The 16,905-nt window shown below is 41.8% G+C and overlaps 1 protein-coding gene across 1 annotated transcript in view; it reads left to right on the top strand.

Moving 5' to 3' along the window:
• Positions 1-16,905, top strand: part of TMEM135 (transmembrane protein 135) — a 169,280-nt gene that overhangs the window by 20,707 nt on the left and 131,668 nt on the right. The window contains exon 4 of the mRNA XM_082219420.1: positions 14,202-14,235. Within this exon, the coding sequence (XP_082075546.1) occupies positions 14,202-14,235 (34 nt within the window). The remainder of the gene's footprint in view (positions 1-14,201; positions 14,236-16,905) is intronic.

The raw sequence follows: 16,905 nt of genomic DNA on the forward strand, positions 1-16,905 counted from the left end.
AGACTGAACCTGATGGATGCTAACCCTGTAGACACACCGATGACAACAGGTTATCAGGTAGAAGACACTGAAGAAGCATTTTCTGACACTACACTGTACAGAAGTGTGCTAGGCAAGCTAAACTTCATTGCCAGATGTTCAAGACCTGACATTGCTGTTAGCTGTAATTTGCTAAGCAGACAAGTCAACAATCCTACTGTTAAGGATTGGAAAGCTCTGAAACGCATAGCACGCTATTTGAAAGGCACTATGCATTACAGACTGAGATTTAACAATCAGAAGTCTGGTGGTCTTGAGATTTTTGCAGATGCAAGTTTTGGAAGTGACACTGCAGACAGGAAAAGTACGTCTGGAGTTTGCTACATGTACAATCAGGGTCTATTTGATTGGTCATGCAAGAAGCAAACAACAATTAGCTTAAGTACTTGTGAAGCTGAACTGAATGCACTGTCTTATTCACTTAAGGATTGTGAATGGTTGTTACAATTGTGCAAAGACATGAAAATTCCTGTCAAATGTCCAATCCAGGTTTACCAGGACAACAAAGCATGTTTGGCTTTGCTGAATTCGGAAGGTTGTAAGCAAAGCACGAAGCACTTGCAATTGAAGTTGCAACATGCTAGGGAACATATTCAGAAGGGACTCGTAACGGTGTCCTATATGCCAGGTAATGAAATTCCTGCTGATGTATTGTCCAAGATTGTATCAAGGGATCAACACTGTACCTATGTACAGAAGTTGGGTTTGTACTGATATTGTACGAACACGCTGCCCAGTGATGTTCACAGAAAGGGGGAGGATGTTAGTTTCAGCTCTCTTCACTGTGCAGCGAAGTGCTTGTCACGAGACAATGTTTACATTCCTCAGTCAGAGTACTGTTGGGTTTTCACACGGGAATGGGAAGCTGGATGTGACGTACACTGGTTTCCTGTTTTTCACTTTTTCTCTCGGTGTTCGTTATTCCGAGGAGGAGTACGGTTGCTTCTCTGCTCCAGCAGAGGCAAGATGCATGTTTGTAATTTCTCAACTTTGAACTGAAAATAAAGCAACTTTAAGCATGTGGCACGTACTGTTCGTCATTCCGTTGTGCAAAGGACTCTGCAATATCAACATGTCCATGGCTACATCTTGCACCAAAAAAATCACGCACCCACTGTTGCCTGGGGGCGCAGTGGTGCAAAAACGTGGTTACAAAGCATGGATCCACATGGATCCTCAGGATTTTTGCATTGGGCTACTCCAAACTCACTGTCAGATCACATGTCTGTGGCCACAGCATGAACCACAAAAATCATACATCCACTGTTTCGTTTAGAATATTTTTTTTCTTGTTTTCCTCTAAAAACTACGTGCGTGTTATGGTCGGGTGCGTGTTATAGAGCGAAAAATATGGTACATCATTGTATATTAGCAAAATGTCTGTTACTATGCTGGTAGGTTATTTTTGGAGGAAAGACTTGTAAATTGCAATAACTAGCATTTTTTTTTGCTTTTAGATTGCTATTGAAAGCGTATCTTTGAAAGAGGGCTTTCCTTTAAGACTGATTCAGCCATTTTCTATTGGAAGCTTTTAATTTAATGCTATTAAGGTCTTGTATAGTGGTACCTCGATTCCTGAACGCCTCCGTTGTCATACATTTCAGTTCTCAAACGCCGTAAACCTGGAAGTAAATGCTTTAGTTTTTTAATGTTTTTCGGAACCTGAACGTGCGTCACAGCTTCTGCTGAGTGCAAGAAGCTCTTGCAACCAATGGGAAGCCGTGCCTCGGTTTTCGAATGTTTTGGAAGCCAAATGGGCTTCCAGAATGGATTACGTTCGAGAACCGAGGTACCACTGTACTTAATTTTCTCTCCATATGTATTTGTTCTATATATGGTTTTTCCCCCTTTTTGTTTTACTATATATTTTGTTCTTTTGATATATGTGTTGCAGCATGGAAACAGGTTGGGAAGCACTTTAGAAACCTTTCAATAATAAACCAACCCCTGGGGTGTAGTGCATCCATGCACAGATCCAAGGCAACACATACATGGTGGAATCTGCATCAGTGAGGACTAGCCCAGTCTACTTGATGTCAATCTTGCAGAACCTATTTTACATCCACTTCAGCAGGAGGATGCTTGGGGTGATAGGTGTACCTTGTGACCTCAGCTGTTGAGAGCCATCCTTGCACCTTATCTGCACAGCTGCAGCTTCAGTTGGGTTTCTTGATGATTAGCAGTTTGATCAGTTTGAAAGACATTTGAGACCCAAGTTTTCCACTTGTAAATTAAGAGGAAGTGATGAAATTCCTGTTTGCCAGTTTCACCTCTCCATTTCCCAGAGAGCCTGCTTTGGAGATGACTGAGTTGGGCCACAAAGGAGGGAGTGCTTTTCTCCTTTTTCTATCGTAGAAGAAGGGTAAAGGCACATCTTCTCTCTGTCTTGGCATTCTAGCATTACGTTCTAGCGCAATTAAAGGTTTGGAAAATATTTGGTGCATCTCTGTGTGTCCCTCTTTCCCCCTGCAAATGAATCATATTAACAAGTCAGGCAGCACCTAGATCCAAGATAGCGGTGCTAAATGTAAGCGTTCATTTTAAATCTGCTACCTAGACTCTGTCATTTTTAGCCTAGCAATGCAAATGGAGTTGCATGTTGTATAAGAGTAAAGTGCTAATTTTAACACAGTTTGAGAAAAGGCAATTAGATCTCTCCAGAAGTTAATTGTGTATTCTTTTGCCTAATGAGCCTAGCCCTTTACGCTTTTCCTTGGTTAATTACGCCACTATGAACTGGAGAAAAGAAACCTAATTATAGCTAATCAAAATAAAGATCTAGAGTGGTTTTGAAGGGACCTCTGTGTGTGTTTTCCTTTTCCCTTCTTCAAGTGCCCTGTCCTCTAGGCAGAATTAGTGTTTACTTAGTTGCTGTTAACATTATAGTGGCGCCTGTCTCCTCGCTGTAGAGCAGGCTCTGTCATTGGTGCCATTATAAAGCCCTAAGTTGAGGTTCTGTAATTTGGCAATAAAAATGTACCATAGGCTACTTCTAACACCTTTTAACTTCCTTTTGGGATTGGAGGATGGGTGGGAAGGGAGGATAATGTCCTTAACATTTGCTGGATATTTACAAAGGTCATTCCAGAGTTTGAGGTGCGACCCTCGCAGTTGAGAAATTTAAATGTGTCCATTTTAATACTAGACTGGCATTTTGAAGGTCTGAAGTATGCTTATAATGAGTTTGGCTTTTTCTGTTTAGAATCTTAACTGTGCAGAGTTCTGGTTAAGTCTGTATTGATCACAAACATAAATATATTAAGCACAGTTACCCTGGAATGTTACTAATTGCCTGTGCAAAATTGGCAGGCATATGTATGGATCTTTTTGTACTTTTTAATTTCATTTTAAAGTTGGCTCTCCAGGTGCGTGAATAAACACTTTCTTAACAGAGATTGATTGTATGGCATACTGTTATTACTGATTGTAGTATGTTGCCTATTAAATATGCCACAGTATATGTGCCATAAGCTAAACATGAGAAAATTGCTGTGGCTTTTGTGGATTTGACAACTTAGAACACAAATTGTACATGGGCTGAATGTTATTGCAATTTAATGTTTGTGGCAGCTTGGAATGGTTAAACTTTACCAGCTAATTCCATAAAATGCTTTCTGTTCCCTGGAGCTTTTCCCTGCTTCAGAATGGCCTTATTTTAAGTTCACAAGGCAGTAGTCTGGTTAAAATACATTCTGAAATCCATATTTGGCCTAATAAAAGTATTGCCCTGGAAGAAAAGCTCACAGAATAGTGTGCAAGGTTTTTGAGATTATTGGAACTCTTCATCTGACTGTAAACAAAGCAAGGAGTTGGGAAGGAAAAAACCTGGCTAATGGAAGGCAGTGGAGTCTGCATCTGCTCCCAGCCCCAATAAATATGGCTTTGGATAAAATAAGTTAACTCTCTGTTGTGTATTGTGACTTATGCTTTCCTAAAAAGATGCAAGAGCAGCCTTTAAAGCTTTCTGCTTGCTTGATATGAGCTTTTTGTGTGTGTACGAAAGGAGTTTTGCAATCAGTCTTGTAATTCTTTGGCAAGCAGTGACTGTGGTTGGCATTAAGCACGGTGTACAAATCAGTCATACCTCTTTCATTTTAATAGAAATTTAAGTCTGAAACCAATAAAGCACCAGGGCTCTTGAGAATATGATTTCTGAAAGGCCAACATGTCCTCCTGTCTTGTTTCGACAGAAGACAGGTTCTTTTCCCTCCTCCGACTGAAGCATAATATCCCGTGTGTGTGTGTTGCCATCTCCGCCAAACATAAATTTAATAGAAGGGCAGGGGTTTTGAAGACAGAGGTAGGACTCAAAATAAGTTTGTGTGTGTGTGATATGGAAATCCAGTTCTGACCTCAAGGTATACAGTGGTGCCTCGCAAGACGAAAAGAATCCATTCTGTGATTCTCTTCGTCTAGCGGTTTTTTCGCCTTGCGAAGCAAGCCCATTGACGGATTAGCGGATTAACGCTATTAGCAGCTTTTAGCGGCTTATCTGCTGATCGGATCAGCTGATAAGTGGCTTAGTGGCTTAGAAAAAGGGGGGGGAAAGGAAAAAAAACCAGCAGGAACTCGCAAGACATTGTCGTCTTGCGAAGAAAGCCCATAGGAAATTCATTTTGCGAAGCACCTCCAAAACGGAAAACTCTTTCGTCTAGCGAGTTTTCCGTCTTGCGGGGCACCACTGTACATGAATAGTTAAAAATATGGCACAACAGCAGTGTTGGAAATTGGGATAGAAAAGCTAGGAGCCAAATGGCTTCGGGGACCTGGGTTATATGGGTGCCAAAACAGACTGTCTAGTCGCCACTGCGGGGGTTGGCAACACTTTTTTCCTATTATTTTGGTAAATATGAACTAATACGCAATTCACATAAGTGACACATTGTTAATAGCACTTTTTTAGCAGAAATTGTTAATACATGTTTGTCAGGGAACTGACATCAGAGGAAAGGGAGGTGGTAGGGCTCCCAGAGGCTGGGAGGGAGTCAGCAGCTAAAGCAGGGACCAGCAGGGGGAGAGAGTGTACTCTGGAGGAGGATCTCATGAATGCTGAGAGAGACGCAGCAGCCAAGGCAGGAAGTAGCAGGGAAGAGGGAGGGGTGAGAGACACGTCCAGCGAGAACAGCGGGGAGGTGTCAGAAGCAACCATAGGGAGACCCATACTTCGCCGGAAGCTGCCACGTCGTGAGTCCAGGAGACGCGTTTCCGTTAAGGAGCTTCTTTGCTGGAAGCGCTTCCGCAGACAGCCACTGTCAGACTCTACGAGTGACTAGAGCAGACATGTTTGAGGAGCTCTGTCACACACAGAGGTTTGTGGAGCCGCACAAACTCTGAGGGAGCACGATTTTACGCACAAGCAGCTAATCATCCCATCATAATGTTTAATTTGGTGTTTACAATAAAAATATTGATACCGTACTTCAGTTTTTGAAACTATACTCTTTATTGTTAAACTTCTTAACATATTGTCTATCCTTAACATATACTCCGAGGCTTCAAAGCACATACATTTCAGTAATCACTGAGTGTCAGGTAGGCGCAAAAAATGGCACCCAGACTTTTTGAGGTGTTCACAAATGGAGAATCTTTAGCTGCAAAATGTGCCTGGCACTCTGCTAATTTCGAACCCTGAACACTGGAGAAATACAACAAATTACATCATGTGTTAGGCAAACATTCCTCAGTTTCCCATTATATTTTGGACGATGAAATAACTTTTCATTTGTTTTGCAGCAATAAAACAATAAAAATAAAATTTGATCTGATGACTAGTGATGTATTTTATTTTATTTTGCTAATATAATTTTTTTTATGCCAACCAATGCCATGTTTTTCCCCCTTAATGTTGGTTGTATAGAATTTTTTGCAAAGTATTTATTGTAAAACATGTCTGAATCATGTAATATTTAAAATCTTTAACGGTGTAAAAAAATAAATCATTAGAATTAGTGAAACAGTATTATCAAAACAGATTAAAATAGAAGAAATCTCTAAGAATATAATCTTTAATAATAAAACAGAAGTCTTGGCCAATGTGTGAAATTTCAGAAGCATGAAGAAAGCATGGTCACAGAATAGTATTTTGTGTCAGATATTTATCCTTCTTCATAAATACTAACGGCAGAAGATATGTCCCATAATGTGTAAATCCGGATGAGTTATTCAGATACACAACTCATTTCGCAGTGGAAAATTATAGGCTTCTTTTAGGGGGAAGATAGCTACGCTTTTAATGGTTTAGCCTTAGGGAATATCCTGAGTAGTTAGTCTTCAGTGTCTTGGGGATTGTAACTGTCATTGAAGTTATGCTGGAATCATATAGCTCTGGAGGTGAGAAAATGACATTGTGATCCTGGCAAAAAGTGAACCAAATACCAAACTGGAAATGTAGAGTCAAAAGCTCTTCATTTGAATGGACTGCAGAGTCAATGCTAAGTCTTTGAAATTGTGCTTGCTTCCCCCCCTTCTCTTTCTAGGGGCAAAAATGATGGATGCCTGCACTTCAGTGAAAATTAAGCTTTGGGAGCTTCCCATCAATTTTGCTTGCCTTTGAAACTCTCCCACTCAATGCTCACAAGAGTGCAGAAAGGCTTTGACCACCGAAGCAGTTTCCATAAATGTCCTGGGAATTTTTAGATGAATGCTCCTGTACTAGATATGTAGGAGTTTTATTGTCTCATCTTCCAAGTATTTGAACTCTTCAGTGTTGTTGTAAAAGTGGAGGGGGAAGATTAGTTGTTTCCTCATATTTATTAGGTTGGTTCATGCCTATTTGGTTTCTAACCTTCCTCAAATATCCTTGTATATCCTTTGTTTGATTCTTATACTCATTTGTTCAAATATAAATGCATCCGTTGGAAGGGATCTCTTCTGCTCAAGGTCCAGAGCGCTCTGTAAAAATAATGTTAATTTTAAATTTGTTTTGAATGATATTTCAGTGTTGCATAGTTTATGAGCAAATTAATATCCAGTTAAATTCCTTGCTTTAAAAAAACTGATAGAGAACCGAATATCACCAGAGTGCAGCATTAGCAAATATTTTGATTTTTTTTGTTCCAGCTACCCTGGAAATGGGGCGCGGGTGGCGCTGTGGGTAAAAGCCTCAGCGCCTAGGGCTTGCCGATCGAAAGGTCGGCGGTTCGAATCCCCGTGGCGGGGTGTGCTCCCGCTGCTCGGTCCCAGCGCCTGCCAACCTAGCAGTTCGAAAGCACCCCCGGTGCAAGTAGATAAATAGGTACCGCTTACCAGCGGGAAGGTAAACGGCGTTCCGTGTGCTGCGCTGGCTCGCCAGATGCAGCTTTGTCACGCTGGCCACGTGACCCAGAAGTGTCTCCGGACAGCGCTGGCTCCCGGCCTATAGATGTGAGATGGGCGCACAAACCCCAGAGTCTGTCAAGACTGGCCCGTTCGGGCAGGGGTACCTTTACCTTTACCTTTACCCTGGAAATATTTGTTACTGATGAAGTAAGAACATAAGAAGAGCCCAGGAAAGGTTTTTGAAGAGTGGTTTCAACACTGCCACCTTCAAACAGGCAGAGAACACTCCCTCTCGCAAGGAGGAATTTATCACCTCCCTGGCCCAGCCAGCCAGCTATCCCAATCCTCCTAGTTTTTATCAGCCAAGAGGGGCAAGGGTCAGGTTGCCCTGACCCATCCAAGCATCTTGTCCACATCCTTGAGCCTTACTAACTAAAACTCATCCAGCATAACAGGACTAGTGCTCTGGACACCTCTTGAGAGTCATCTGCTGTCACAGTGAAGGTCCTGCTGCAGGGTCAGCAAACTTTTTCAGCAGGGGACCGGTCCACTGTCCCTCAGACCTTGTGGGGGGCCGGACTATATTTTTTTTTTTTGGGGGGGGGAGAATGATGCAAGAACACCACGAGCCCCGATGGCTGCTTACCTGTGTCTTGCGAGCGGCAGGGGCTGGCGGCGGGGGGACGATGAGCGGCGTGCAAAAGGGCTCCATAGAGGGGCGGCTTAAAATGGCGGCCACTCAAGCGCTGCCCCCTTCCTCCTCTAGGCAGGGCAGGGCAGGGAGGAGGGAGGGAGGAGGTGCTGCTGCCGCCGCCGTGTGAGGGAGAGGGAAAGAATGTGCGCTGGTGATCCAGAAGGCTGTTGGGCCTGATCCAGCCCGCGGACCTTAGTTTGCCTCCCCATGTCCTGGTGGATGCAAGCAATGTTATCCTCAAGTATGTTGGCTGCAGTGTGTAGGTGTGTCACACAAATCCTCCCCGTGCTCCTCCCGGGAGTGGAAAGGGGTTAGTTTAACCTCTGGTTTGCTAGTAAAACTGAATTACTGTGTCGTGAAATGATGTATGTCTAAAAAGCTCTGCTCTAGAGTATAACAGGGAGCCAAACAGGCTCCACAAAGCAGGAGAGTGCACTCAGGGGCCATCATGCCAACGACCCAAGCCATTCGGATGTTCCAGAGGTCAGCCAGGGCTTTGACAGGAGTGCCAGTCATATTAGCGGGAAAACATCCCAGAGCCGTCGGAAAACCCATTGGATCCATCAGCCTCTGAGGGCAGACCATAATAGTTCCCCTGCCTCTGCAGAGGGGAAAAGGTGCTGAAAGACTAAATCTCAACAGGAAGTGATCTGACCATGACAAGGGACTGATGTCAATATCCCACACTTTCAGATCACCCTCATTCTGCTCAGTTTTGATAACAAGGTACAAAGTAGAAGTAGTACCCAGCCATCACGGCTGGTAGCCATTATGGCCTTATTCTCCATGAATGTTTCCAACCCCTGGTTAGTGTATACGGTATTTTTCGCCCTATAGGACACAATTTTCCCCCTCCTAAAATGAAGGGGAAGTGTTTGTGCGTCCTATGGGGCGAATGCAGGCTTTCGCTGAAGCCTGGAGAGCGAGAGGGGTCGGTGCGGCAGGCTTCAGGAAGCTATCCGCAAGCCTTCGGAGCACGGCGGGAGTGCCTGCCGGGCTCCCAACGCTTGTGGATAGCAGCCTGTAGCCCGCAGCCCGGGGTGCACTGCGGAGCGCACTCCAGGCTTCGGGCAGATGTCCGCAAGCCTTGGGAGCCCGCGGGAGTTCCCGCCAGGCTCCCAAGGCTTGCGGATAGCAGCCTGTTCTGGGGGCTGGGGTCGGGGGAAGCTCGGGCTTCCCCCGCCCCAGCCCCGTGCCGGGGGGGGGAATAATTTTTTTCTTTATCCCCCCCCAAAAAAAACACCTAGATGCGCCCTATGGGCTGGTGCGCCCTATAGGGCGAAAAATACAGTACATCTACCCAACGCTTAAGTGCCAAACTTCCAGAGTTCAAAAAATTACGTGGCTTTTCTAATTGCTGCTATGGGGTTTTTTCCATCTTGGCATCTGTCTATCCTGAGAGATATTGGAGGAAAAGAAACCCATGTCTATGTGGAAAAGGCTTCTACAAGCTATTGGGAGGCATGTCAAGAGTTGTCTTTCCTATGGCAAGCTGCCATAGGTCTCCTATTGTTTGTCCCATGTCACATATCCTTAGGCATTCATGGGAGCAAGTGAATTGTGCCCCATGAATGGTGCTACGTAGTCTGGTAAATAGGTAGTAAATGCTCAAGCAGGTGAGCTAACTTTGTCAGTTGTCATGCTCTAGGCCAGTAAACTAGTTACCTTTTTAAATTAGTTTGGCACAATCAGCTTTTGGTGAACATGAGCCACCCACTTGTTATTTCCTTCCATATTTTTGAATTCTGGCCTCCATAAATATTTGTTCTGTAGTTTTCCTTGAGGTCAAATCAACAGAGGGCTTAGTTCTTCTGTTTTTTCCCTTTTTTATAAACATAGGCACAGTATCAACTACTTTCCAGTTAGAAGGTATCCAAGTTTTTTTTTTGGAAGAATGTAATTGATTGTTATTTCACACATTACTTCAATTAATGTTTTCAGCTGGAGTTCATCTCCATTCTAGATCTGCATTCATAAAGTGCTTTAAATTTCAAATTAAGCTTTGTGACCTCCTTTTCTTGTGAATTACATGCATCCTTAAGACATGGCACCATTCACTAGCATTTTCTTTTTAAAATAAAAGTGAGTCAGTGTATTCATTAGGATTTTGTGCCGTATATAGTTCCTTTAATCTCGTGGTCCATGGCCTTGCCCCTTTTCAGATTAGCAAAGAAAGATGGATTGATGTCCATGCCACTGCTTGAAATGCCGCCTTGAGAAATGCATATGAGTCAAATGTTATAGCAGTACATAATGATCAATCTTTCTTCATTAGGGCTTGAAGAGAGGATGTTCCTGGAAGATTGCAGTCATGGTTAGTTTAATTAGTAGTGGATCTTTCGATGTTACAGGTCACTTGCTTTAATTTTAAGGTAGCTATAAGCTGCACTTATAATACATTTTCATAGAATCTTAGAGTTTGAAGGAGCGTCAAAGTACAGTGGTACCTCGGGTTACATATGCTTCAGGTTACATACGCTTCAGGTTACACACTCTGCTAACGCAGAAATAGTGCTTCAGGTTAAGAACTTTGCTTCAGGATAAGAACAGAAATCGGGCTCCAGCGGCGCAGCAGCAGCAGGAGGCCCCATTAGCTAAAGTGGTGCTTCAGGTTAAGAACAGTTTCAGGTTAAGAACAGACCTCCGGAACGAATTAAGTACTTAACCTGAGGTACCACTGTACGTCTGTTCCAATCCCATGCCACCTTGGTAAGAATATAATATCTCCACTCTTTAGTTTCATGAGCCCATTAGGGCTGGCAGAGTCATTAATGACAGCATGCAGCAGAACTAAGTAATCACACTTCTGCTAGGTAACAAACCAATTAACATTTAAATAGAGAATCACATAACAGCAAGCAGACAAAATAAACAAACAAATTGCCCATCTATAAAATAAGATTGACAGTTTAGTAAACGTTCTCCAAATGAAGTTTTGGTCACTGTAAAATCATTGTGTCTGAATCCAGATCATCAAATAGACATTAGTAGAAAATGCTAATAGGACTAGTGGATACATTTAAGTACAGGTAGTGTGTGTGTCCAATTGACATGTGATTGCCAACTGACAGGTCCTTTGGACCCGAAAGAGGGCAGAACAGGGTGGGCTTATGCATTTGGGGACCTGTTTGGAACCCCCGTGCAAAATGGTTTCTGCATGCATGCAACATTTTGGTTTATAAATATGTCTTTTTCTAGTAGTGCAAAATTGTCTGATAATATGCTTAAGCTACAGCACAGGGATTTTTTCTGCCTCCCTCCCCCATCTCCAGATTACTTAAAACAATTTTGGAATGTTTTGTAGTATAGATCTTTTGCTTACTCTTTAGCATTGGCCATTTTGATTAGGCGCGCGCTCTCTCTCTCTCTCTCTCTCTCTCTCTCTCTCTGTGTGTGTGTGTGTGTGTGTGTGTTTTCAAGTGAATATTGGTGTTAGACAGCTCTCCCACTGTATTCTATTTTCAAGTCTACTTTACTCAAAGGCATTTTGGAGATCTGAAATGGTGACTGTACAGGACACTATAAACCATGTGTCGTGATAGGTATTTGCTTTCATAACAACTTAGGTTTGGGTTCTTTTTATATTGAAAAGTCACTGCTTAAGTCTGTGTTTTGCATTCTCTGTATTATTATGAAAGCTTAGCTGTTCTTGTTGGTTTTAAGTGAACTTTTGCACTGGTATTTCACTGTCAGACTTCTGCTGAAAGTAGGAAATAGGTGGGTGCGAGTGATTAAGCATAACCTAAACATCAACTGTAATGCTTTGTTATTTCAGACTTCCCTTCCATCCCCATCTTAGTTCTAGATCTGGAATTGCAGGATTTTCAGTGCTTGGTAATAGGTGTTACGCCACTGTTTGGAAGGAAAATTGGTGATTTCTTGATTTGACTATGGGTTTGGATTATGTATATTGGATTTAGTTGTACAGGTTAAGTGGTATGTTTTACTTTTTATATAAAAAGGTCTGTATTTGCGGATCAGATTCTACCTTCTGAAGAAAAACAGCTAGGAATAGTTTTATGCTATCACATTTATGGTCAGAAAATAATGGTGATATTAGCTCATGTCTCCAGTTTAAGCCAAATAAATACAGGAATTTGTCCCTGTAGAATGCAAAATGATGTATTGAAATATTGCCAAACGTATTTTATTTTAACTGAAAGATCTTAAAACAAGATACGGTCAAAACCTACGAAGGTACGGTATGGTGTTGCTTGGCTCAGCATGACATTTGGGCGAAGCAGCACTAGGGGAAGGTAGACATTGCTTCTGTTGATGGCAGCAGATGGTCCCAAGATCAAGGAAGGGAAGGGTTGCAGCGGCATCCTGTCCTCTTCCTGGCCCACCCAGGCATTTGCTTCTATTCCAGGCTGAGCAGCAGCAGCATTTTCACTTGCCCTTTTGAGCAATTCCAGATGATTCATTGGGAGGGCAGTTTCTACTTGCTTCAGGCAAGTAGCTGAACATTAAACCAGGCATAGGCAAACTCAGCCTTCCAGATGTTTTGGGACTACAGTTCCCATCATCCCTGACCACTGGTCCTGTTAGCTAGGGATGATGGGAGTTGTAGTCCAAAAACAGCTGGAAGGCCAAGTTTGCCTATGCCTGCATTAAACCATGTACCTGGTATAACTCTACCAGGGAGCACTGAGTATCAATCCATGTGCATGCTGCATGTTTACATATGCTGAGAATATTACTAGCTAGAGCTATTGTGAAATAAAGTTACAACATCTGGAACTGGATCATGGAAAGTTGGATAGAGCTGAAGCACCAGTTCTCATAGCATCAACAAGAGATCAGATCTGGTTTATTGAAGATCAAAGCTTGAGTTGTAATCTGAGGGGTCTTTGTATGTAGAGTCCTATGACAAGTGTGTTTGGACTGGGGAGAGCTGGGTTCAAATCCTCGCACAGGTTCAATCACTATCTTGCAGCTTAAACTACTTCACTGATAAGGGGGGAAATATTGTTGGACTCCAGCTACTGTCAGCCTCAGTTAGCATGACCAATGGGTTTTAGTCCATAACATCCTGATTGCATCATGTTGCCTTAGAGCAGGCATGGCCAAACTTCGCCCTCCAGCTGTTTTAGGACTACAATTCCCATCATCCCTAGTTAACAGGACCTGTGGTCAGGGATGATGGGAATTGTAGTCCCAAAACAGCTGGAGGGCCGAGTTTGGCCATGCCTGCGTTAGAGGAAGGATAAGGATACAAATGCCTTAAAGTTCAAACCCAACCTCTGAACTCTGTAGTGAACAAGGAGCCATTAGAAATGCAAACGTAATGACAAATCACCTCTTTCAAACTAACAACTAATGTGGGATAAACACCAAAGCAAAACACTACAGTGGTGCCCCGCAAGACGAATGCCTCGCAAGACGGAAAACTTGCTAGACGAAAGAGTTTTCCGTTTTGGAGGTGCTTCGCAAAACGAATTTCCTATGGGCTTGCTTCGCAAGATGACAATGTCTTGCGAGTTCCTGCTGGTTTTTTTTCCTCCCCCCCCTTTTTCTAAGGCGCTAAGCCGCTTATCAGCTGATCCGATCAGCAGATAAGCCACTAAAAGCCGCTAATAGCGCTAATCCGCTAATCCTTCAATGGGCTTGCTTCGCAAGACGAAAAAACCGCTAGACGAAGAGAATCACAGAACGGATTCTTTTCGTCTTGCGAGGCACCAGTGTAGTGTGAATGAGTTCTAAAGCAGAGCTGGTGTTTTCAGCCCTCTGGCTGTTGAGTGTGTAGGGACATAGGAAGTTGCCCTATACTGGCTTGGTTCACAAGGCATTGTAAGCCATCCCACTTTTTCCTCCCCAGGTTTTAAATCAGGGCAAGATGGCAGCTAAAGCAAGGCTTGGCTTGGCTTGGCCTGCCATCTGAACCTGGTTCCAAAGGAGAAACATTGGCCGCAGATCATGGTTAAGGATCATGCTGCACTGAGCTAAAAAGGATGGAATGAGGTCCCTTAGGAGGACCAGTCTTCGGTCCTTAGGAGGTCCCTTAGGAGGACTCATTTGTGCTAAGCCAATGAGTTGGACCATTGGTTCATCACTCTCAGCATTATCTATGCTGACTGGCTCTCTGGGATTTCAGGCAGGGGTAGAATTTACCATAGACTTAGAGTGAAGTTCTGGGTTTTTGTCTGTGCAATAAATCAGCAGTTAAGCTCAGTATGGCTTAATAATTCTATGTTTCGGTTTCTGTCTCTAGGAGAGGGCTGCTTACAATTTACATGGCGAATTTGGTAAGTAAAACTCTTAACATTTCATTTACATATTAAAATGGAATCATTTTAGAAGCTGTTATTAAGTCTCGTTTCCCTTAAATGTGATACATAATTTACTGGCTCAGTCGGCACCTAGATTTCACCAACTACCATAATTCAGAGATCCTGAAGGTTCTTAGCTAGATGGTGAAGTGGAAAATATGTTATTTTACTTCTAATATTGTAGGCAAATGGATAAGCTATTTTTCTTCCAGATAAATTCTCTTGCATATTGTACTTGCATATTGAAATATTAAATTTTATGTCAAGTGGGTTCTTACTCTGAACAATGTGTTTAATGTGACTTTTTACTTTCCATCCTCAGCTTTCTGTATTGAGCTTCTTTGAAAATAAATACAATCACAATTCAAAGGGTGTCATTCTTCTGTGTTCTTTTGATGCTCCCTTCTTGATATGCTCCTCTGGAGTCCCTCAGATTCATCAAGGAAATTATACCATGCTTGCTCCAGTAATACAATAACACAGCTGCCTATTAATAAAGCAAAGCAAACTTGTGCTGTGAAGGTCTATAGAGAGGAATAATTTGATCATATTTCCAGATTGTTTCTAAACCAAATGATGGGAAGTTTAGAAATACATATTTGGTAAGCTGTGTTTCCTGTGTTTGTGGATCTGTGGTGGCAATAGCCACCATATTTTTAATTTTAATTAAAATTATTTATGATAGTAGAAAGAATGATTTCCTTGAGGTGTATGGATAACTAATTCCAGTATTAGGATAGGTACTAAATATATTAATATATATACAAGCGCAAGAATAGAATTATCAAAGTAGACTATTATTTTACATAAAAACAGCTTTAGCATCAGAGCAATGGGAATACAAATTTAATAAGGCAGTTGTGAATTGGAAAGAATTTATTGAGCTGTCTTCTGCATGGTTGTGTCATTTAACATTCTTCTAGATGTGTGTAGGCTATTCATGGTCAAATTAATATCACAAGGGGGAGTCTTCAGTGAACTGCCTTAAGGTAAAAGATTAGCAAAAAGGACTTTTATAGATCTCCAACTATCTCTCTATGACAGATTAAATTGGGAAGATTGCTTAGGATTTCACAAGCAGTATACATTATTTTTCATCTGTTATTGTTCCATATAGTTGGTTGATGTCTGCATTACAAACAATGTGATGTAAGGTTGGCTTATATATATATCAGAAATTTGATTCTTAATTTTTAAGTACTACTCTCTATTGTCACAAGAAGAAATATGTCCAAAGGAATTATATTGCTAATGTGGACTTCCTGTTGACCCCTGGTATTGTCAAGTGAAGATAGGCACCAGGTTTCCGGATACTGAACTAAAATTGAGGTTGTCACCGCTAAACTGACATGGGTGATCTTGAAGTCTTGGGTAGATTGTGGTTCTGAAAATTTCAATTTAACAGTACCCAAACACAGACAGATGAATGCAGATGTTGTACAGCACCGTAGGCTTTTATTTGTGACATGCAAGTTTAATAACACAATAATTGATCTCTTTGGAAGTTAGTGTAAAAAAAAAAAAGAATTCACATAAAGTAATATGAGACCTTATGTAGCTGAGAATGTGGGCTACAGAATCTGAACCAGTTGCAATCAATGAATCAACATTTCTGTAATACCAAGGAACCGAGAATGATAGTAGCTGGTCCTGGAGGCTCAACAAACATGCACAAGTCTTTCCAGATCTATTTTGGATTGCACATGTTGAAGGCAAGACATTTCTAAGATGGTAAAAGGGGTGTATTGGTAACATATGTATATATAAGACGATCCCTCTAAAGATATATTGGGATCAAAGCGAACCCCAGGATTCCAGCTGGAGGGTGAAAGTGAAATGTGATCACTACAGTTATTTCTGGATAATAAGGTAGGAGAGGACTGTAAATAAGATCCTTCTTAGATTCCTTGAAAGTAAAAGGCACAGTAGATGACAAGTTGGCAAAATGTTCTCCATTTGAATAAAGTGCTTTGGAGCTAGAAAAATTGCATAAAGCTGTGTAAAATTCTAGACACTTAAACAGAAGGAAAAATGAGTGGCAGGAGTGGGAGTAATTCAGAAAGCTTCACATGGTGATTGCTATACTGAGTAGAATAATTAGTGGTATGCAAATCAATATGTTTGTTAAACTTAAATTTACATATTGCTTCTTAGGTGAAACTCTTAAGAGTAGTTAACAATGAAATATAAAACAATAAGTTGCAAAGAAAGCAATAAAAAATTATAAAATAATGTATGTCCTTGGAGAACTTACAACTAAAGGGAAAGGTACAATTAAAAATGGGTAGTTATGAAACCCAGTATTACCTTTTTGGTTCTTATTTCTCTAATGCTGTTGTTTGAAACTTCCAGCTTTTTGCCCAAGCTTCAAACCAGTTACTTACCAAAGTTTTCTTTCCACTTAGAGGAATAAAGTAAAAATAAAATGATAAAATATTTAAAAGAGATTGTTTTCTGAGTAGCAATCATGTAGGGAACTAAGGTTACTGAAACAGTAGCAGTGGTGGCTTTCCTTGCTCTCACCCCCCTTTCCTTTTTCTAAGATATTGGCCTAGTTCAAACATACCTCTGTGCCATAGTTTGGTACTACATCTGTGTGGGCCTTGGTCTCAAGTGCATCCCCTCTCCTCTGTTGAGCACTGGAAG

This window comes from Podarcis vaucheri (genome assembly GCF_965113315.1).
Source record: "Podarcis vaucheri genome assembly, chromosome: 4".
Classification (NCBI taxonomy): domain Eukaryota; kingdom Metazoa; phylum Chordata; class Lepidosauria; order Squamata; family Lacertidae; genus Podarcis; species Podarcis vaucheri.